A 23482-nucleotide genomic window follows, 5' to 3' on the forward strand; every position below is an offset into this window, starting at 1 on the left:
CTTGCTGGGAAATGGTGCAATCCAGGCTGAGAGCTGGCAGATTTTAAAAGCTTCTCTACAGTGGCTTAAGTGCAGTGGAGAAAATAAGCCACAGCCAGTGAGAGGCCCTAAACTGTGTGAGATGTGAGAACTAACTTACTAAGGAGGTGTTGCTTCCTTTGAAACACCTACACCGGGCCATGCGGTGCTACCAGTCCTCTTCTCCCAGTTCTGGCCTGCCCTCTTTGCCCAGTAGGTTCACCAGAGCAGACTGGGAATCTGCCTCGCTCTGCAGATCAGATACATCTGCCTCAATTTGGGTAGCTTCACTCACCGCAAGACAAAACAAAACCCAAAAGCCCCAGCAATGGTACCTTTCTAGCAGAAATCATGAGTATCTCTCCCACTGCACGTTACTGACTGTTTGTGTTGGGATGGGTCACTTCAGCACCATCAAAGCACAGCCACCAGAGAGCTCTCAGCCAGGTGGTGTACGGGCTGTAGCTGGGACAGTGCTTGCCTTGGAAATGTCCTGATTCCAGCCATCACAGCCTCGTGTGGCGCAGTCTGAGCAAGTTTCATAACGCTGAGTGAACAACTGTGCCTCACAAAATACTGGTAACTGCTGAGCTTTCAGCAAATCACGAGCATTATTCAGATAAATTATACCCCCTGTGAAGAAGATGATCATTGCAGTTTCAGCTAAAGAAATGACTAGGGAGCTTGCTTTGACAATAAATTGAGGCAACCTAAAAAAGAAAATCTGCTTATGTCAAGCCTTAGGAAGTGGGCGGTGAATTGGCTAAATGATAGTTTCACATTTCAGAAGTCCGGCTGTGAAGCCACTTCCTGTGTATGCAATTTTTCTATATAAAAGACAATGCTATTTTCTTCAAAGTGAAGAAAAAAGTCCACTGACATTTCCGAGAGATGCTATTTTTAACATGGCGTAGACATAAACCCGTAAACTGTTCAGCAATGTAGGCCGCCTTTTAGTTTCAAATAAAAAAACCGGCAGAAAACACAGCCATTGGTCTGATGATGAGAACTGAGACAAAGACTGGCGAAGAATCTCTTCGGTGCTGGATGATACACATCCACATCCACAAGACCTTTCATTACAAAATGTAGAAATAAAAGAAACTGACCTGGTGGAAATAAGGGCCCCGAATCTTCTAACAGCTGGCTCCGAGGGATAAAACAAAACATATTAACCTCATACGAGCAAGTCTCCTGCAGTGTGTAAGCACTAGCCTGTAACATAGCTTACATACATTTATGTAAGGATGTATAGAAATATAATCAGAAGTAACACAGTGAGCCATCTTTACTAGGAACCATTTTAAATGGAAAGAATATAACCTAGAAACAATATTATCAGGAAATTTTATTTGTTATTTGTAGCTTCAAACGAATACTGGAATAAGGAAAAAAATAATTCCATATTTTCAACCTGCTGGCAAAACGCAGAAACACATAAAAGATTTGTCAGTATTAACAGTCAATATTAACAGTCAGTATTAACAGTATTAACAGAGAATGAATCAATAGATTGCTGTGGAAGGAAGTTTAAGCATTTGGGTTTGTTGTTGTTGTTTGTTTGTTTTGTTAAAAATTAATAAATTAGTTCCTTTAAAAGTACCTTTTATTTTATGTGCGCAGATATGCCTTTTCTGTTTCATTTTTATGTTTTCATTTTAATGTTTAGTACAAACATAAGGCAAAGGCTAGTTCGCCTGTTAAAATGGATAAAAATCAGACTAGTTCTGAACTAAGAGTCACGTCAAATGTGTCTTAAGTGAAGTAAAATCCCTCTACTACCTTCCAGAGAAGCAAATTCATCCTCAAACCACAGAATCCTACAGGTATATGGTGGGAACGCAAATCTAGTACCTAAGGTTTATGTTTAATAAGCTATTGTAAAATTCATTGTTAACAGTTGGGAGATCTATAGAAATCCATAGTTAGGGAAGGTAGATGGAGATCCAAAGTAAGTAACTGATAAGCAACAACAACAAGTGATAAGCAACAGCAACATTATTTTGTCTAGCCAGGCTAGAAAAATCAAGATATGAGAACTAAATTAAACCTACTGCGAACAAGACAAAACTTGAAAGTACTATTTCTGTATCCTTTGCATGCCGTTCTATTTGGTCACTGCTTTTCTCTCTCCTTCATGACATCGATGTAGTTCAGAACCTCTAGAGTTGTTCTGTCAGCCAAACTCAGATACTCGGCTTCAGAAGAAAACGCTGCCTTCCCTGCCGCGCTGCCTGTGCCTGCAGGCTGCGGCGCCTCATGCTCTGGCATTTTGTGCCCTCCAGCGGTGCCTGCGGTGCCGGGAGGAGGGAGCCCCCCGGGGCTGCGGGCGGGGAGGAGGGAGCTCCCGCAGCTGCACACCCGCCCGGTGTCACACTGGGTGGCAGCATCCGCCTTCCCTGCTGCTGGGGCACAGCTCTCAGTCTGTGACCAACCATCACGCCTTGGACTGTCAGGGACGTGCTCTTTTTTACGGGTTTGGTGTAAGGAGCTGCCCTCACTTGGGGCAGCGTGGTCTTTATTTGCCTCCTCTGTGGCACGTGAGCTAGCGCGTTTCTGCTGAAGATAGTTATCTTCCACCCTGGTCAAACTCCTGCAGTGCTGGAGAGGCCCAGATCCACTGTGAGAGGCCTTGGGGGTCTCTTTGCTTGCTGAGCCTGAGGCGTTGTTGGCATCGCCTATCTGGAAACACCGTTTGTCCACATACTTCTTTTTGGCCGTGTCTTCCTCTTCAGACTGTATGAACGGAATTGTGTGAATAACTGTTAAAACAGTTCAATAACTAAGTTAATAATCAACTCACAATTAAATTATGAAATAAACTGAAAGGCCAGAACTGTCTGTTGGATTTTTGTGTTCTTTCTGCAGGAACATGCTCCTGGCCTTTGCTGGAAAGAAGGTGGGTAAGGTGGATCTTTCCTCTCATGCAGATTTTTTTATTTATATAGTGTGGCCTTTTTGTGTTCAGTAATGGCTGAAAACACACACAGTGTCAAATCCTCCTCCCTTACTGGCACTTAAAGTAAGGCAGCCACACACCAAGGAAGGGAGCAGAAGCTTGCTTAGCATCCTTCCACAGTTGTGTTATCGTAATTCCAGGCCTGGTATTGTAAAGAGATCAGACCACAGGGCTGTTAAACTTAGGAAAATTTACATGTAATCATTTCTTGTTTTGCTCACATATGAAGTTGTCTTGTACAAAACAAAAACCATAAATAAGATTCCAGCTGCATCCACCCTTAGATGTGCGCAGGCATACAGATACCATTCAAACGAACCCCTGTAAACTCGTCAGGGAGCAGCACTCACCGTGTCAGGACTAGAGCTGAAACAGCTTTCTGTCTGTCTTGGAGAGTAGCTGGGTGAGGGGCTGCTGAGCGGTGACTCCACATCTGAAATTTGAGCTCAAACAGAAGGAAAAGTTACTCACCAAATATTCCCCAAACATCCAACTCCCAAGCACAGAATGCAGAATTAAGCATAACTGCTACTTCTGAAGCAGTTTTAAGATACCGTTTCAGGAATAAAGTGCTAGCAAGGTCAGTCTGGGATATGGCAAGAGTCAATTCTCCCTCTCTCAAGACAGCATATCACAGCAGAATGTGTGAGACGGGTGTCCCAAAGCTAACGCTAAGCTGCTAATCTGCACTGGCAGCAGCGTCGTGCTACCCAAGAGGAGGGGTTCTGCAGAGCAGGGGAAGGGATTGAATGCAGCAAAAACCCCGCACACATTGGCTACCATATAAGTTATGTGGGCTTATGGTCAGGTTTTTCTCTTGGAGGCCCCTGGGAGGTCTTCTGCTCGGAAATACAGCCAGCACGGCTGACCCATGCAGCTACTGCGGGAGCAAAAAGGGTGTGGGATCTCTCTGCTGACTCCCCTCACCCTGTGCATATGTTGAACTGCACTGCGTAGTCTGGTGGCAGACAATAAAGATTGGTAAAGACTAGACCAGTAAAATGAAACAAGAAACATTTTGTGAACATATTAAATAATATAAGAGACTTGTCCAAGATTTTTTTTTTCCTACCAATGGAGATCTGCAGGAATAGAAAGAAAGACAATGACTGGCATTTACTTGGCCCTGTTACAAAATGGTGATGTTTGTAAACTTGAGCTGTGATGTTCAGATTAACACACCTGACCTCTCTCATGGATTTATTTATTTATTTCGAAGCTAACCCTACTTTTAGAGCTGTCTTTTCAGTTTAGGGGACAAATTTGGAGGATATGGGGCAATGAAAAATATGTGGATAATACTCACCAGAAAGAACACCATCTGAATTTCTCTCTTCAAGGAAAAGCTAATACGTAGTTACCTGGAAATGGTCTTTATACTGTGCTGCATCAATCAAAAATAGGAACCCTCATCAAATGTAACATCCTACAAAGATGAAAACACTTCTCCCTGGCTTTAAAAATAAGTTTCAGTCTCATATATAGAGAAAAATCTGATTTTTGACTTAATAATATGTAAATGTTACTAACCTTTTTTCATCTTGTGAAGGTTTGAACTCACTCCCAACTTACACTCTTCCTCTTGTGCTGTTGCAAACTTTTGAAAACAAGCATTAATAGTGAGGGCTCAGCTGGTTCAGCACCTCAGGTTAGGTGAGGAACTTTCTGTTTCTCTATTACATAAAGGACTCACTGCAAAAAAACCTGAGCAATACCATATGCACCTGAGCGACCTCTACAGACAAAATATCTACAGGAGATTTTATATGTGTGATGGCATAGGGCTCCACTATAATGCTGAAGTATCCTGCATATAACCTCTGTACCCTGCCACAGAGTCAGACCTTAGGGTAAAGTGTAATTTATATACTGCATTTCAGGCATCAGCTTAGGTGTGAATCAAACCATGTGAATTATGGACCTGGAAGGACTAGCTGAACCACTTAACCAGAAGCTGTTATTTCTGTACTCCTCATATAAAGCATGAAGGACAGGAAGATTCCAAGTTAATTCAGAGAAGCTAAATTCATTTTCTAACTGTTGTGGATATTCCTTCTTCACCCCAAATAAATGGTGCAAACACTTCAGTAGTAGGTAACACCAAAAAAAAATATTATTTAAAAGGTTACCTCTTCAAATTCAAAGAGCTGATTCTGTTTCCAGACTGCTTCTTTCACAGGCTCATCTCTGAGGGATGCAAACATGAGTTCTCTGATAAGTGATTTCCCCGTACTTTTACTTGCTTTCTGAAATAAAGTCACTACTGCTGACTTTTTTGCATGCAATTTTTGTTTTGTCTTCAGTACTCATGAAATGTTTCCCACTACTGAGATAATTCAATTAATTTATGAACCTGAGATTTAACGCCAAGAAACTATTGTTTTTATTTTGTTGTTGGTGGTTGGTTGGTTGGTTGGTTGGTTGTTTTTTTTGTTTGTTTGTTTGTTTGTTTTTAACAAATTTCACTTATGTTGAAATACAAACTATATTATGAGTTGACTGAAGACAGCACTGCTTTGTTATACATCAGTCTGTGACAAAACTATCTTGATGAAAAACGTGGGGCACTCATACATGTTAACTTTGGCCCAGAGAAGACACTAATTTCCTTTGTAGTCAGTGAAAGGAGACAAGGTCTTTTAGAGAACAAAATCACAACAACAGTTTGACTGCGGGGAATCTTCCTCTTTAGCTATTACAGACAGATGTACAAAGGGCTTACATGCACGTAAGTTTATTCACATTACTCACTATTATTTTCACTGGACTAGGCCTTCAGTAATATTGTTTAGAATTTTGCCTTCAGGTCCTCTTAGCCAGGGTTTCTGCAATTCAGCAAGGTGTCTGCAGTTGTCACTAGTTAATAGATGGACTATTTTTACTGCACTCACCTTTTGTTTATTGAATAGTTCTGCACATTCTCCTTTAAGTTAATCTGCTGATCACGATAATAAGCAAATGTCTCTAAAATCAAAAGTAAATCTTGTTTTAAAAATGCAGTAGCATAAATACAGTTTGAAAATATCTACTTCTGTCAATTTCTAACAATAATTGATTTAAAATTAAACTGCTGCACCACAAAGATTCATAACGTGTTTTAGGCCAGAGCAGACACACCTCTGTTTAAAAAAAATGTGTCTAAAAGAAGAATAAAACGTAGAACTTATGTCCCTAAAATGCTGACACTCACCACTTTTTTCGAGTATTGAAGGCTTTTCTTTGTTTCCAGATGGCACGAAGTAGTGCTGTCCCTCATGACAGTCCTGCAGGTGGGTTTTATGAAAGCTGCCTTTCTGGTAGCTTGCAAGTGATGCATTGTTATTTTTACACAAAACCTGTTCTGGAGCTGTGAAAATGCCTTTCAGGTGTCTGTCTATGGATTTGTTTTGCGCTTTAATTGCAGGATGAGCCTCTCCAGTATCGTACGTATAATCTCTGTTGGTCATTTGATTTCTGTCTTCAAGATCAATGAAAAAATTGGCAGTACTGCTTTGGTTAACAAAAGGATTAAAATGTCTTGTGGAAGAATTATTATGGATTGATTGGCTCTCATCTTCAAACAGTGCCAGAAAGGGACAATCACTTTCATGTTGGGGAGCTTTCCGTTCTGTGGTTTCTTTCACGACACCAAACAATGGTTCTTTTATTCCTTCACTGTTTTCTAATTCTTTACTGGTCATTATCACCGGATTTTTCCTGGCAGAATTCATATAGTCCAGCCTTTGGGGGAAGGGAATTAAAAAAACACAGCTTGCTCAGTATATAAATTAGCAAAATACTAACTGCTAACACTACAAATGATCGACTCGATAAAAAAAAATCAGACTTTGCTTCTCAACACACTTGCTTCTGTCCTGAGTGTATGTTATTTCCACTGAAAGAGTGCCTGTATTTTATCTCCACGTTATAGTAAGGCTGATTTAAACAGAGTTCTGTTTCATGATTTCTCCAAATGTGCCAAGACATGGAGCATATCCTCGAGTAGGAAATTGTGATAACTGTGATTTATAAAATCAGCCACAGTATGTCACTGCTGCTCCACTCAGCTGACCAAAGAAGTCCACTCTGTAACAAAAAAAAAAAAAAAAAAAAGAAAGAAGAAAAAAGAAAAAAAAAAAAGAAAGGAAGAAAAAGAAGATGTAGACAGCTTCTTCAGTTCATAAAAAGTTTATTCTTCAGGGCTACAGTTCACTCTTGTACTGAAAGCCCATTACAAGATCTGAGCATTTTTTTAATTCCTGGTCTCTTCAGCAAGATGACTTTTTTTTTGTAATTGAGGTCAGTAATCGTAATGAAGCACAGAGGTTTTCTACTCTACAGTCAGGAGGCCAGTCAGACATTTTGTTTTGCCCATACTTCCCTCCCCCACTTCTGGTAGTAGTGGTTTTGAAGGATGCTATCATGTTTATCATTAGTGCAAAAGCTATCACGCTTTGACTTATTTGGATATTAATTTAAAATTTTCCACTTCTTTCTAGGTTTAATCTCTTGACTGACATTTCAGAAAATCTGAGGGAAGAGTTAAGAGATTTATATATGCAGAGAATTAGCAGAAATGGCCACGGACATTCAAAACATGCCTTTTATTAAAATAAAACAAAAATAATAATAAAAAGACAATGCTATCAGTGGAACTTGAAAATTGAAATGTGGTAAAGTAAAAACTTTTTAAAAAAAATCTGTAATGTCTTGATCAGAAAATACTTGGAACTGGAAAAAGATCCTAGAGAACTTAAGGGAGAAAGTACCCATGCATCAGTTTTAAAAGACTAAATATAATATGGTTTGTATCTAGAGAAAGTTGGATACCACTGAGGAAGGTAAAAACTTTTTGTGGAGCAATTCCAGCTGAACATTTTGTAATACTAAGTAAAAGATAATAGATGAGGAAATGGCTAAGCACTACTCAGAGTGAAAGACTTATTTTTACAAGACACCTACAATTTTTAGTTAATATTTAATGAACTTGAGGGGTCACAGCTCTCAGATGTATGCACATCGATTCCATCATCAGTATGCTACAGTTATGTTAAATGATTGTACAAGTTTATGCTTTTCACATCCTGTGAAAGATACGTCCTTCCCAGGAGAGTTGACAGCTACTAAGGTAAAAGAATTTATGGATATAATGAGTGAAAACAAAACAAGGAAAGCACACAGAAATGGAGCTGAAGAGCTGTCGGAAAGGAGATTTCACATTGTCAGTGAGCCATGAGTGGGTGGAGGACTGTGAGAGGTGCCATGACTAAGGGGAGTGCAGACCTGATGGCCTGTGGAGAAATGAAAAGGGAGACGTAGGCAAGATAAGATTATGTAGGGCTTTAACATCAAGGTATTCATCAGGAAGTCACGAAGATATACAGCAAGGTGAGCATTATCCTAACTTTAAATTTTGCTGCAGAAAGCTAGGAGGAGCTAGGAAAAGTGAGAAAGTTATGTTGGCTAAGACTGGAGGCTGCTGTGTCCATCAAGGTATCGTGGTCAGTGGGCTACCCAGTGCTTTGACCCCCCAGGCAAACAGAGTGCAGGTACTTCAGGAACTGCAGAATAGTGTATGGTCTTTTTATGGCTCTCTCCAGAGACTGACATGAACTTTCACAGACAACAGACTAACAGAATAGAAAGAATAAAGGAAAGTTAGCCCTGTAAGATCCCTAGATATAAGGAAATAACACCTAGAAAGAAACTGTTCAGTGAAATGCTGTTCAGTACAAATGACTCTGGCCCTAAACCCTCTGTGATTAAAAGATTTTTAATCAGCAAATGCAAAGAGAAAGCAATCCTAGGTTTCTGCCTGTTCTTTTAGAAACAAAGTGCATTTCTCATGAAAGTATTCTTGAATCAATTCTAAAAAAAAAAAAAAAAAAAAAAAAAAAAAAGCTATAGATAGTAGAATCACATATAAAAGAGAAGGAGAATAAATGTTTTTGCTCCTGGAATCCCAAATATAAACAATGGAGGTGGAGAAGTTGCTCAATTGCTACAACATCAAGGTCATCAGAAAAGTGCTTGCAACAGTGCCCAGAACTAATGAGAGTGGCAGCAGTGACCCTCCCCTTGGCCTGTCAGTGAATCCATGCTTGTGGATGAATTGAGAAATACCATTCTGTTTGCAACATTGCAAAAAACAGACCATGGTTCCAAGAACCTACCAAAATCACAGTTTGCTGCCTCTCTGCAAATTTAAACAGCTTTGTATGTTCAGTCTTCTCATTTAATTTTAATTTCTATTTCAAAAGCACTACAAATCTGTGAAAAATCAAGTAACAATAAGTTGCAGGTATTGCCCTTACTTACTTTACTGGGATTTTTGCTCTCTCTAATATCAAATCACTGCCTACCTGTGCACTGGCTTGAACAGCTCCAGAGGCACTGTATCAGACTTTCTTAAAATACACTGGCTTGGCTGTTTTGAAAGCCAAGGGTCTTGATCCGAAATAATTCCTGGCTGAGAAAATGATCAAAACTGTCAAACCCTGAATTTATAGAATAGTTATAGTGTTTTAAACTTTAAAGTTGGGTTTGCAAACAGTATACATGATTTCCAACTGTTTTTACTTCTTTTTATCTTTACAGTAAAGGCTAAAACACTACAGCCCAATGAGTTCCATACAATTCATACTTTTCTGTACTCACATGTCACTGCTAGCATGCAAAATGCCCTTTTAAGCATTCCATGCTCCCTTAATATCGACAAGCTGGATAGACTGGAAAGAGCTGACATTCCACCGAAGGTCACAGAATCACAGAATGCTGTTGTGTGGAAGGGATCTCAAGAGGTATCTAATCCAACCTCCTGCTCAAAGCAGGGCCAGCTTCAAGGCTAGTCCAGATTGCTCAGGATTGTTCAGGACTGAGACTCCACAGCCTCCTTAGATGACCTATTTTGGTGTTTAGCTACTTTTGTGACAACACTTTTTACTATACAAGCAGAATTTCCATCGTTTAAACTTGTGACTTTTATTTCTTGTCATTTCACTGTGCACCTCTTACTCTGTCCTGTCTGTAACTCTATTTAGATTCTGGAAGACAGAGTCTGATTCCCTACCTCATCCCCTTATAGCTTTCTCTTTCCCAAGCTATACAAACCCTCTTTGCTCAGTCTCTCCATGTCTATCATAAGCTCCAATCCACTAGCAATTTTTGTGACCCTCCGTTGGTCTTCCTCCAGTTTGATCTCTCTCTTGGGCTAAGAGTGCCCAGAGTGGACACAATATTTCAGATGCCTTCTAACACATGCTTTTCAGAGGGGAACAATCACTTGCCTTTGACAGTTGTATATGCTCTTTCTACTACAGCCTTTTATGTAGTTGGCCTTTATTGCTACATGGGTGCATTGCTGACTTGTGTACAACTTGTTAACCACTGGCACTCTCAGGTCTTTCTCTGCGAAGCTGCTGCCTACTCAGTCAGTCTCCCACCTACACAGATGTGTGGAGTTATTCCTTCTGAGGTGCAGGATGTTCTGTTTATCTGTGTTGAACTTTATGAGGTTTCTTTTGGACTTCTGCAAGTCAAGATCCCTCTGAGCAGCAGCCCTCCAACTGTAATGACCACTCTGTCAATTTGGTGTCATTTATGAACCTGCTGAGATGCTGAGGGTGCATTCTGTCCCATTATCCAAATTGCTGATGAAAATATATCAGACTTGTTATTAAATCCTGGGCATCCCTGCCAGTTGCCAACTAGACATAAAATAATTGTCTTTGCAATTATTTTGAGCATGATGGTACAGCCAGTTTTTTACCCAACTTATCATCCACTCCTCTGGTTGATTCCTCCCCACTTTTGCTACAAGGATCCCACAAGGTAAACTTTGTCAAAAGCCTTCCTAAAGTCAAGGTAAATAATATTCACTGCTGACCCTTATCCACAGAGCGAGTCATTTCATCACAGAAGTTAATCAGATTTGTCAGGCACAGCATGGCCATGGGAAATGTATGCTGACTGTTCTCAGTCACCTTCTTGTTCTTCATGCAACTTTGAATGACCTCCAGGAGGTCTGGTTCTGTAACAGGTGAGCTGAAGATCTAGAACTTCCCTGGATCATGCTTGTCTTCTTTGCATATGGGCATAGCTTTTTTGTATTTTTTGCTGCTGAGAAGCTGTCCTGATCACCACAGTCTTTCAAAGATGATGAGCATCTGCCCTGCAGTGATGTCAGCCAACTCCCTTAGTATTGGATGCACCTTGTCCAGTCCCATGCATTTGTTTGTGTCCAGTTTACTCAGGATTCCTTAACCTGTTGCTTCACTGCTGTTTTGTATGTCTCTCCCCAAACCTGGGCTTGAAAACATGCCAGAGAGCAGACCTTGCCAGAAAAGACTGAAGCAAAGTAGGTCTCTATTGCCTCAGGCTTTTCCGTGTCCTTTGTCAGTAGGTCATCGATTCTGTTTAGCAGTGGACAGCATTTTCTTTGGTTTCCTTTTGCTGATGACAGAGCTATAGAAGTTCTTGTTTCCTTAGGCCACGGTTATCACCTGGGATCATACGACACCCTTTTATACTAACTGTACATTCAAGAAAGCTGTATTTATAACTGTAGTGTACTTCAGTTTTCTTTAAGCAATTTTACAAACCAGAAACAAAAGACAGCCGCAGTATGTGGCTAACTTCCTTCCTGCAGATATCAGCCATACTGAGAGTTCAGCAAATACAGGCTCAAACTGAGGCTGTTTCACACCACTAAAAGAAATATATTTGTATACACAGAATAATCATTGCCACTAGCCTACAAGAAATGTTGTTGTTTGTTATTAGCTTCAACATTACACTAATTCTATACCCCAAATAAATGAAATTTAGTTAAAAATAATTCTGAGGAGAAGAAAAATATTAATCAAACCTGGTTTTGCTGCTTATCTTCATAGGTCTCTTCCCAAGGGTTGCCCATCAGGTTTGTATTGAAATTTTCTTCTGAAAACTGTGCATAGTTAGAGGACCAAAAAACAGAAGGGGACAATGGACAGGTGCTAAAAGCTGTTGCTATGTTGTCTTCACGTTCCATACTAGAGTCAGCATAAGGTAGTTGTGTTACTTGTGGTAACTAGATAAAAGATAGCAAAGAGATTTAATTTATCTAAGACTATTTTGATCTAAGCATAAAGTTCAAAAAGATCAAACCTTTCTATATCTTTTACATCTCTTTCCACATATACCACTTTCACAGGAAAAAAAAATCATGTATTCTGATACGATTTTTTCATTAAAAACATAAAGTAGTAAGGGTTTATTTCAGGAAAACACTTCAGTACATACTGAAGTTGAAGTATACACACAAATGTTATCCTGAGGGGAGATGGGTATAAATACATTTTTAGCTTTAGCTAAATGATCTGTTGAATTGATTCTTAAGTAGAAAATTTAAATTATTTTACTCCACTATGAAGAAAACTCCAGCATGTTGTGAGACCAACAATGCTATCTCAAGCACATCAGAGCACTGGAGAAATTTGAAGAAAAAAATCACTGAATGTTTCTGCAACCACAGCTACATGGAAGCAGTGCCTGTAATCCAGTTTATTCAGTGAAAACAATACAAGAAACTAATGCAATGCAAAAGCTTTGTACATAAACTGCACAAAATCCTTGTGCCACCAGACTGTTTCTAGAAAGCTAAATTATGAATATTATAGCCCCTTTTTCTGCTTAATAAAGCAGATATATCATAATTATTTTAACGGGACACACTTTACCTCTTAAAACTTTTTAAAACAGTTCTTTGCAATATACAGGACTTGGCCTTTATTCTTTGATCCATACATTAATTTGTGTGTGCACTGCATTATCATGCAGTGCATTTTCATGAAATGATATAAATCTGTTCATTCTGGCAGTGTCTGGGGAGAAACTTAGCTGTCATTTTGACCCATTATTCCTGGCCATGTTGAATTTGAAATATGGCCTCTATATCTTCAAGCAACAGAGGAAAAAGGGTAGTAAGAGAAGGCTGACTTAATGTGATATCCAAAAAAGTAGTGGCACCTCATGGTGATCTTGGTTGAAACACATTAGACAGATAAATTTTCACCCCTGCTAAGCAAGTCTTCCCCTCTCAAAAGGAACTAGGAACACATCTATCTTTCTCACTCTAGCAAAAGATGGTTTGGCAACATGAAAAGGCAAAGAAGATACGGAACAATACTGATTAATTTTTATTTTTTTTTTTTAATTGCTCTCTCCTCAGAATCGTTTCTGATATAAGCAGCAGGAGTCAGTGGAGCTATATTATCAAGCAAGCTTGAGTAATCTAAACTATCTTCTAACTTTTTTCTTTGTTTTTTACACAGAATTGGAATGTATCATTAAAAAATCCTGCTTTTGATATAGAAAATGCACTTTAACTTCAATGAGAGTGTGAACTTCCCAATTGTATCCACTGAGACTTGTACATAAGTTTCTCTTAAAGACTCACTTCTGCATATACTTTTCACGTTTCATCAATTCACGTTATGCATATTGTTTTTAATTTACCTAATCTTGGCCTCAGTCACTTTCCCATAATTTCTGTCCTTTGCAACTAGCTAGAGCATAGATATTCTTGAGTATTTTGGAAAATGCCTAAAACAAGTTGAGCTTTTCATTATATATGTGAGAATAAAAGAAAATAATAGAATAATAGAAGAAAGATAATAGAAGGAAAAAGTATAAAACATGACTGGCAAATAACATATTAATGTAGCCTTAAGGAGGAAACCTTCACATGTTTCAGTACTCATGAGATTTGATTACTGAAAAATCACTTAAAAATACAGTTATTAGTACATATTTTTACCTTGACATCAGTGAAAACAATAAACTTACATCATGCTGGTATTTTCCCTTCTCTAAGAGATGGTGCCTTCTGCTGTCCAATACTTGCTCTTGTAACCTTGTAAAATTAATAAAAACAGCCCATGAAATATGAGATTTGTAAGATTAAAGCATCCTAACTAGAGTATTAATTTCAAAGAAATGCAACAATATTTTTCCAGGTGTCTACAAAGGGCTTGATTTTAAGCAGATTTGACCATAAAGTCTGTGAATCAGTCACGTAAGGGTGTCTGAAATGGATAGGAAAATGGTGTAAGTGGAAGATGCTGTTCGAATAGTCTGCTCTGTGAGATATACTTAGTGCATGAACAATCTGACACGAGTAAAGACGTACATATATATATATTTAAATCTCTCAGCTTCATGTTTTGAATTTAAATGTTTCTTTATTCTCTCATAATAGGAATATCACGGGAATGTCAGAAGGCGTCACGAAACTTCTTTGTCTTAGAATACTATATTTATGCTCACTTAATACCCCAAATATACATTTTTTCAGTCCTTTCAAGGCAGGACACGCATGAGCATAGGCCTAAAAGAGATCAGTTGATCAAATAATCAGGAGATTGATCGGTTTCAGATCAGTCTGCCTCTTCGTAATTCTGTGCTACAGTACTGGCCTAGACCTCTTCTCCCAGTTATCTAGTTGCCTCCAAAGTGACACCCTTCCATTCATGTTAATAAATACACAAAAAATAGATCCTTATCAGGTTTGTTTTTCACTGCACTGCAATGGTAACTCCTTTTAATTTTTTCAGAAATCAGATGAAAGTGTATCATGAAACACCTTTTTCAGAACTTCATTGTAGCTTAACTACTGCCTGTTTTATACAAGTACCTGTTCTGGATGAGGTCTAAGTTTGCTGTATATTGTTTATGCAGCGGTGACTTGGGAAGCTCTAGATTGTACCTTCTAACAGGAGCTTTTAAGTCTCCAGTGATATCAATGTGAACTGGCTTCTTCAGGTTCACTGTAATGAAAACATTTATAATGTCAGCGCTGGACTTGGAGAAAGCCATCCATTTAAAGCCCTTTTTTTTTTTCTTTTCTTTCTTTCTTTATTACTAGCAATGTAAGAGCTCTCTTCTATATGGCAGCATAGTATAAAATTATTTATGGTCAATTGAGGTGTATGGACAGGCTCTCTTGCCCTGCTCAGTCACCTCCTAATATTTCTGAGCATAGGGAAGCAAGTGCTCCCCAGTCTAGTCCATGAATATTTCACAGAGGAAAAGAGTTAGGACTCAAGTTGTAGGGATTTTTTTTAGAATCTTAATGACAGATTTTAAGAAAGATACTCTGGGTAGAACTGACAGACTACTCCAAATTAAAAAAAAAAAAAGTTATTAATAAGGCAGTGGAATATAAATGGACACTTTTAATGACAAAATGAAAAATAAATGGTTATAGGGTAAAATTAATGAATGGAATGAGGAAGGTGCATCAGAGTGCAAGGCTTTAACGGTGAAATAGGTATAGCCAAGGTTATTTGGTTCCTGAGAATAGAATTTGGCCCTGATTTTTTATTCAGTCACTATTTTCATATTTACTTATAATTTCAATTTTTTATTTATTTATTTTTAAATATGATTTGTTATAATGCAATGGAAAAAGAAGAACTGAAATAATAGCAGTAATAATAAAGGATAACTAATTGGGTTAAGTATGAGGTCAGAACACTGTTACACTAAACTCACCAGTGCTGTCTTTTTTGGTTGATATTTGGTTCACAACATATAGATTGAGAAGATCTAAACTGACCGCTGAACTTTTAGGAGATGATGTTTCCAGAAGCTTCATCTTTGATTTAAGTTTCTTCTTTTCAAAGAATTCCTTTTTTTTTTTAAAAGAGAGAACAAGGTTTTGACAGAAGCTTCATAACACTTTAGCAGTATATATAATTATATTGAAATAATTCCTAATAATAAAAACAAATGATTAAATTTCTCCAAATTCACACTCTGTCTATTATAATTTAGTTTATTTTTATTAACTTGAAAAAGATTGCTATTTTAATTCAGTCATATTCAAAATAAATCACTGTTCTCTTGATGACAAAAACTTAGTCCTTAAACACTCATGCCTCAACCTCTGTTATGATCATTAAAAGGTTTTCTTTAAAATAAAAGACATACCAAAATCCTGCAAAGAAAAAGTCTTTTAAAAAAATAAATAAACATGAGGTTTTTAGGCAGCTTATAAATGAGTGGGCAAATAAATCAGCACGATTACATACACGTGGCCATCTATATTGACACAAACAGTGTATTGTTCTCTAAACTTGTCTTCCTTGACGCAATAAATAAGGTCTTGTGACAGAGAGAGAGAAAGAAAAGAAGAAAAACCTCTATGGCTTGGACTTCAGAAATGCCTTCTGTTGCAAGAAACAAAAAGAGTTATGACTACCACTTTCCACACATCAAGCAGATAATTCTGCATAACCCTAGAATACTACTAATAGCCATTTAGGAAAGAAAATCTCCATTTCATAGAAGAATATTAATAATCACCCCACAATCTCTGTGTACAAATAACCACTTCAAAATCTTCAAAATTCGTATTGTTTTGGAGTCCATACTCTTTAAATTTATCCATGTTCCTTCTGTGTCCCATTACCTCTAAATTACTGAATTATTATTAATTGTGTAACAGTAATTACAAACTTACCATTGGTTTCACTAATTTAGTACTAAACACCATTGTGTTCAACAATTTAGTACTAAATTACTTGGATCCTTTCCTGTTTTCTCTCCTACTCTGAAGCAAATTGCATAGCTGTACATGATGCAGCTTAGGCCAATGACTCCCTGAGAAAACAGGTATTTTGAGTACTCACAGGCCTTCAAGAGACTAGGCAATGATCTGCTGGTTGCTCCCACTGTCTCTTAGGTGGAGGATTTTCATTTCAGAGACTGGCTCCATACCGTCAGCCTGTTATTCCTCCTCCTATACATGCCAGTCCATCTGCTCTGGGCATTGGATGGTACCAGCTTTGATGGTGGGCTTCCTTATAATGTTCTCTCTTTCTTTTTTCCCAGCTGCTGAGGAGAAAACTGACTTCTTCTACTACAGTTATAACTATCTTCTTGTACTGTTTTCTTCCCCTTCCCTGTTTGAAATGTCTTCTGCTAAGCCAGGTATAAATACATAAATTTGATTCTATTATTGCACTTTCAGATTCAAAATACAAATAAGTTGGCCTACTTTTGTGAGTGCCAGAATAAAGTACATCAATGAACCTAACGTTCTTTTACGTAGCCCAGAAAAAAGTGCTGTGTATATGTGTTAGGCTAGCTGACCATGTGGTCGTCATTGTGAGGCTTTAAACAATCCTGTGTGTCAGCACATACCAGCAAAATATAGTAACAGAAGTAATTCAGTAAAACTTAAATTAGGCACATTCATGTATTCATTCATGCCTTCTCCTACTCCCTCCTCTTCCTGCTGGAATTCAGTGTAGTAAACCTAGGAAATTATTTCTGTTCTAAAAGCTAAGCACAGTCAGGCAAACACGTTACAAGTGTTACGCTACCTTTTACTACATTACCTTTTGCTTTCTCCTTTCCTGCTTTAATATGACTCTGCTCCTGAAAGATGCAAATAATTATTCTTTTAATTGTAAAAGTGTAATCTTGAGTCATGGCCTGAGTTACACATCACTGCTATTAAGAATCTTGGACACAAATTATTCTGTTCTGTTACAATGGATCAAACCTTCAGGTAGTAAAGTCAATATAACCCTGTTGAAGTCACTTGGACTGATCCTGGTTTACTCAGGAAAGGCAATCAAATATATTGAACGTTCAGGAGGAAAAGCTTTTAGGCATTTAACCTATAACGCAAGAAATCATCAATTCTTAATTTCTTAAAACATTATAAGAAATCTACATCAATATGTTTAATTCTTCTAATTTCCTACGTCATGCTGCAACACAGTTACAAAACCACGTCAGCAAAGAAAGCAAAGGAGCACAGCACAACTTCCTACCTTTCAGGACTTTACAGCATATTGTGAACATTTTGTTCACAATAAAAATAAATTATAAATAAAAAAGATTGTTACTACAAGTTTTATTGAGCTGCTGTTGTTTGTGCTGTATAGGAGACAGTTATACCTTAAACTACACATATCACTTGTTAAACATAGTTTTAAATTGATTGGTTGCAGGACACTGCATAAAATAGGAGCTCTGGGTCACTATTGTGAGCGTGGTGAATACAGCTGCAGTGTTTGTGTCAATAAGATTAGCACTTTTATTTGAGAGCTAGAAATATGGACTATCTCCTTGGAATTACATTCTTTTTTCTTTTGTTTTTCTTTTCATACTGTGCCTGAAGATATAACACTCACAGAATAGAGTATCCTGAGTTGGAAGGGACACACACCCACTCTGAACATGTGCATAACATATATGTATATTATATGTGCATCAAAATATATGAACTGCCTCACATAGGCAGCTCTAGTGGCTCTGGCTGGGGTGGAATTAAGTTTCTTCCCCGCAGCACATGCCGTGCTGTGCTCTGCACCTGTAGCAAGGTCAGCATCAATGCCGAACCAGTGTTTTGGCCACTGCTGAGCGGTGCTGGCCCCGCACCGGGGCTGTCCCTCCAACCCAAAGACTGTAGTCTTCAGGGGGTCAACAGGTGGGGAGGGGACACAGCTGGGACAGCTGACCCAAACTGACCATGCCGTATGGTGTCAATAAGAGGTCTGAGAAAGGATGAGTGAGGGGACATTGGTTATGAAGGCATTTGTCTTCCAAAGCAACTGCTACTTGTGTTGAGGCCCTGCTCCCCAGGAAGTGGCTGGACATTGTCTGCTGATGGGAAGTAGAGAATATTAGTTTTCCTTTTGCTTCCATATACAGCCTTTCCTTTTCTTTCCTTAAACTGCTGTTATCTCAACCCACAAGTTTTTTCCATTGGATTTTCTCCCCCCATCCAGCTGAGGAGGGCGAGTGAGAGGAACGTGTGGTGGGCACTGGTGGCCAGCCAAGATCAACCCGCCCCAGCAGCTTTCAGAAACTTCATTTTTCTGGAAAGAGTTCCAGATACGTAAAGCCTTATTTTAGTTTGATTCTGCATATACTGTCAGGATGACTACAAAATGGTGTTTAGCAAAGCTACTTTCAAATGCTGCCAAAACCTGTGGGGTTTAAATTTCTAATAGATAGGCAGGTGGTTTGGCACCCAATGAAACTGAATATTTATTCAATAACTGAATATACTTGTTTTTTAATGTTACCAGTCTATTGGTGATTATTTTAATATTTCAGTGATTCTGAAAAATGCCCAATCTGTGAGGGGGCACAGGGTCTGCCACACACCCCATGGCCCTGTGGGTCTCTGAGGAGACACTGGGCCTGAAACACAGAGCTCCATTTCTCCAAAGGGAGCCATTTCTGGCAGCTCTTGAAATTTCACTCACCGGCTGCCACCGACCCAGTTCATTTTCAGCCACAGAGGAAGCAGAAGAGGCTGCTCTGCGCAGTGCTGGGGATGGGGCGGGCAGGCCGTGGCCCCCACAGGGACAGTGTGCCGCCCGCCTGGGTGCGCAGGGCCCGCCGGCAGCGGCCTCCTGCCCGGCAGCAACAGGGCGGCCGCTTTCCATGCTCTCAGGCTGCCCAGTGCCAATGGAGAGGAGGGAGAGGGTGCCACAGGGACAGGCAGCAGCAGGAGAAGGACAGGGATGAGCTCTGGCTGCCGCCACCATTCCTCTACCACGGACCCCATTCCTCTACCACTTCCATTTCCATACAGGCCGCTGACAGAAACTGTTGCCCCTTTGTGGGGGAGTCACAATCCTCTCACCGTACCATGTGCATCAAATTCACAGCTGCTGGAGGGGGTTACAAAGCTGCTGATGTTTTGTCTTGCAGGCCTAGCTTGTGGTGCCACAGCTACAATTGGCATCATCTGTAGGGCAAGAGGTAAGCACTCTTCTTACCGCCCTGCCCTTCCTCAGGTATTTTGGGGGCAATGGGGGAATCAGTGAGTATTTGCTACTAGCATGCACCCATGTCCTTGAAGCAATTTGCTGCCACTTACAAAACGACCATTACAATTTTATATAAATATTTTCCTAAGGTGTCCCTTTGCTGAGGTATCTTCAGCCTAACGTTTTTGAGGTGTCAATGCTGGATAGCCATTGGTACAACAATGTGTGGAGTGCTCAGAGAGATTTAAGGAGCCTACTATTAAATATGACCCAAGTCTTTTCTTTCTTTTAATTTTGATAAGAGTGTTTATAGAACCCATGGCTATAAGATTAGAAAAATGAAAATGTCTTCTACTTCTTTAACATATTGCCAATTAAACTGAATAAAGTTATTGGACAGAATGTTTTTTGTTTGTTGTGATATCCCAGATATTTATGATTAATGTGCTTTTTTTTTTCTTGTAGCACTACTACATTAAAATTTTCAGTGTAAAATATACATCTGTAGTGTTTGCCTGTATGCACAACTCTACAGCTACTATGACAGATGACACTGAAATATTAAACTCATTTGATTACTTGAAATAATCCTTTCTATTTTGTTTGTATTCTCACCTAGTGTAAATATTTAATTTGTTAATACTATTTCTAAAAGGCAGTTTCAGGTGTGACATAATCAAATCCCTTTTATGTTTGTTTTTCTAACATACTATTGATATTTTCTGTACCACCCTTACTTTTACTCTTCCACAGCATAATCTCTATTTAAAGGAAAGCACTACACTTTTCTTTCTGTGTGATTTAATGAATCTGGTAGGTAACAGCAGTAGAATCCAGGAAAAGTGATGTGGCAGCTTCAGACAGTTATATTTTAATGCAAGAAATCTTCCACTTCTGAAATTAATTTCTGCAGATAAAGCTAAAAAAATAATTAGAATGGTTATAAAACAAAGAATTCTTTCTTCATTGAAGGCAAAGTAAACTGTGAAATAAGACCTGAGACACATATGACTAAACATTGCACCTTGACTGTCAACATTTGAAAATTTCAAGAGTTGATTGAGTTTGGAAGTGATGCAATACTTTCAAAAAACTGCAGGACATCATTTTTCATTTTTAAAAGGTCATGATAATGGGGTTGATGGAGCTTAACAACTTCTCTGGGAAGTGAAGTAAATAGAGAACAAGTAGAGTTCCTCAGTGTTTCAGGAACTGAAGTATTAAGAAGAAAAGACCCTTGAAGATTTCCTGTATTTCTAACTTTTTAACAAAGTCACTCTTCAATATAACTACATCTCATGTTTCTTTGTTAAGAAAGTATTATGCAGCATCTTCTTCAGACCAGCTTTCCACCTACTGCTGAAATAAAGCAGCTGCAGTCCTACAGCACTTGAGTCTTCTCCTCTGACCTGCTGCTTCATTATCAGATCAGCTCTAGTTAAAAGCAATGTTGCAAAGCTGTCCAAACCAGTGTACTATCTGATGGAAGACCATGTTTCATCAGGAAGGCTGGTGTTGAAAGATTGACCATGCAACGTTTGGCACCCACCTTTGACTAAATCCTCACTGAACTCCTGTATAATCAAATGAGACAGAGGGAGTCTTCTGATGGATGACTCAAAGCATGTTTTAGACTCCTACACTGTCCCAGCACCCAGAGAGAAAACATCATTTCAGTTAGATAAATGAAATGAAACTGCATGATGTGAAAGTGTGTTCTGCTGCCCACAGCATTATTGTATCCTGCAAGTTTGGATACCCTTCTTTCCCTGTGCAGGACAGTCTTTCAGTCTTTCCCTTGAGTGACCTGACACTGCTTATACAAAATCTGGAGAGAGTGAAAGAGAAGAAAGATGTCTTTCTAAATCATTTCTTAGATTTAACTCCACAAGGTTCTCATGTTTCTTTATGAGTCTTGCATTGTAACATTACTAGTGTCTTAGCCTAATGCTGATTATAACAAAGGGATTACTAAGCAGATAAATGTGTAGTAACAACAAAAGAACAATGACAATAAAAAACATCACTGGGATTCTCACAGTTAAGTTCAAATGGTATTATTATGAGGGGGTTATTTTTCACAGTATGAGCCCTCAAGATGAAGCGCAGTCGGTCCTTGGCTTGATGTAGAACAATGCACAAGAACTGGTTCAGTCTCGCAGTGGAATCCCCACTTCATAAAAAACAACATTCCTACAAGGAGCAACAAAGGCCAAAGAACCCTCTGTAGTTGTACTAAACTCCAGTAAGGGAACAATGTGAAGCTTGTTAAAAATAAATTAGGGGAGAGAGCTAAAAGAATTAAATCCTTACAAGTGGCTAGGAGAAAGCTGAAGGATACCAGATGTGAAGAAAAGAAGCAGTTCAAATGACAACAGAAAGCTATACCACATTCAAAAGAAGATAACAGAAGGGAACATAAACTTTGATAAATACAAAAATATAATCAGGCCAAAAAGAGTTGGGAAACAACTAACCACAGGAACTAAACTACCAAATAATTCTTCCTACAAACCAAACAGGAGCAAAAACCTGTTAGAAAGTCTGTACGGACAGTTGATGACCAAAGTACAAAAGAAAAGCTCGGGGAGACATCGATGATAAAGAAAAGGTAAGTTAGTTTTTTACAACAGTATTCATAAATGAGGAAACTGGGGAGAACTTTACGCAGGAATCCTTTCTAGGGAACTTAGCAGAGGAACTGACCGAAGTGGAAATAACAATAGACGAGGACAAAATGATCTTACCAAGACAGAATGAACACTACCATAGCATCAAGACAAATTGGTGTTCCTTATATATACAGCAGTGTGTAATGAGCCACTTAAAACTTGGCTCTAGAGACTAGAGGGTAGAAAATGTGAAACAATTTAAAAACAAACATACTAAAAGATTCTGGGCCAATCCAGAAAGCCTACATCTGTATCACAAAAAAAAAAAATAACAAACTATAATATAGGCTAACATGTGAAGAGCCAGCATATGGCTTATGTTTTTTGGAAGTGGTGCCTCATAAACATGTAGGAAAGAGAGATTGCTATAGTCTTGATGGACTTTTTAAGGAAAAAATCTGAAGGTTTTAAGAAAGAAGCTGTGAAATAATGGGGAAGGTCCTGCCATTGGCAAAAGAATATTAGAGGGTAGAGGGAATATTTAGTTCTTGCATCCATGCACTCAGGGGCTGGGAAGAGGGTGGGGATATAGGACACAGGCTGACAAACTCATGAACAATATGGAAAAGTTGGAGAGAGGGAGCTCTGTTGTTGAATGCCTCTTCCAGAACAGGCATGGGTGGCCACGAAATGGAACTTGTGGGAGCCAGGTCCAAACAAGCAGAAAGTTTGTTCTTCACATATGGGATAGTAGAGCTGAGGGAATACTTGCTGAGGGATGTTATTATTTGTGAAAGAGTTTACAGGAGTTCAAGAGAGACTCGACAAGCACGGGAATGGAATATTTAATAGAAAAAAAAATCAAAGTCTCATGCAATTCACACAGCTAAAAATGGCTAGAGGTTGTTAGAGTATGAAGCTGGAGTAGAGGGGGCAGCACCACGTGGAATTACAATTCCTCCTCTTCCTTGGGTATCTGCTTAGAGCTATTGACAGAGACAGAATACTGTGTTAGGTGGAGCACTGGTCTGAAGCAGCTTGTGTATTGTTAATGCACAGAAGTCTCCCAAATATGTGTTAATAAACAAATTACAGCAGACAATCTTTTTGTTGTCCTACGTACCAGCTGCACCCCCCTC

The 23482-nt window shown here is 38.9% G+C and overlaps 1 protein-coding gene across 1 annotated transcript; it reads right to left on the reverse strand.

The window, feature by feature from the left end:
- Positions 1-740: 740 nt before the first annotated feature.
- REDIC1 (regulator of DNA class I crossover intermediates 1) lies at positions 741-19912 on the reverse strand. The gene is made up of 13 exons (XM_083820281.1): positions 19222-19912; positions 17338-17377; positions 15477-15623; positions 14628-14842; positions 13781-13847; positions 11823-12023; positions 9319-9425; positions 6168-6697; positions 5869-5941; positions 5107-5164; positions 4508-4574; positions 3328-3422; positions 741-2754 (listed from the first exon to the last, which is right to left on the reverse strand). Exons 1-13 carry the CDS (start codon positions 19524-19526, stop codon positions 2134-2136), a joined length of 2526 nt encoding a protein of 841 aa, XP_083676407.1. The 5' UTR covers positions 19527-19912; the 3' UTR covers positions 741-2133.
- Between the last annotated feature and the right edge of the window lie 3570 nt (positions 19913-23482).

This window comes from Anser anser, assembly GCF_964211835.1.
Source record: "Anser anser genome assembly, chromosome: 1".
Lineage (NCBI taxonomy): Eukaryota > Metazoa > Chordata > Aves > Anseriformes > Anatidae > Anser > Anser anser.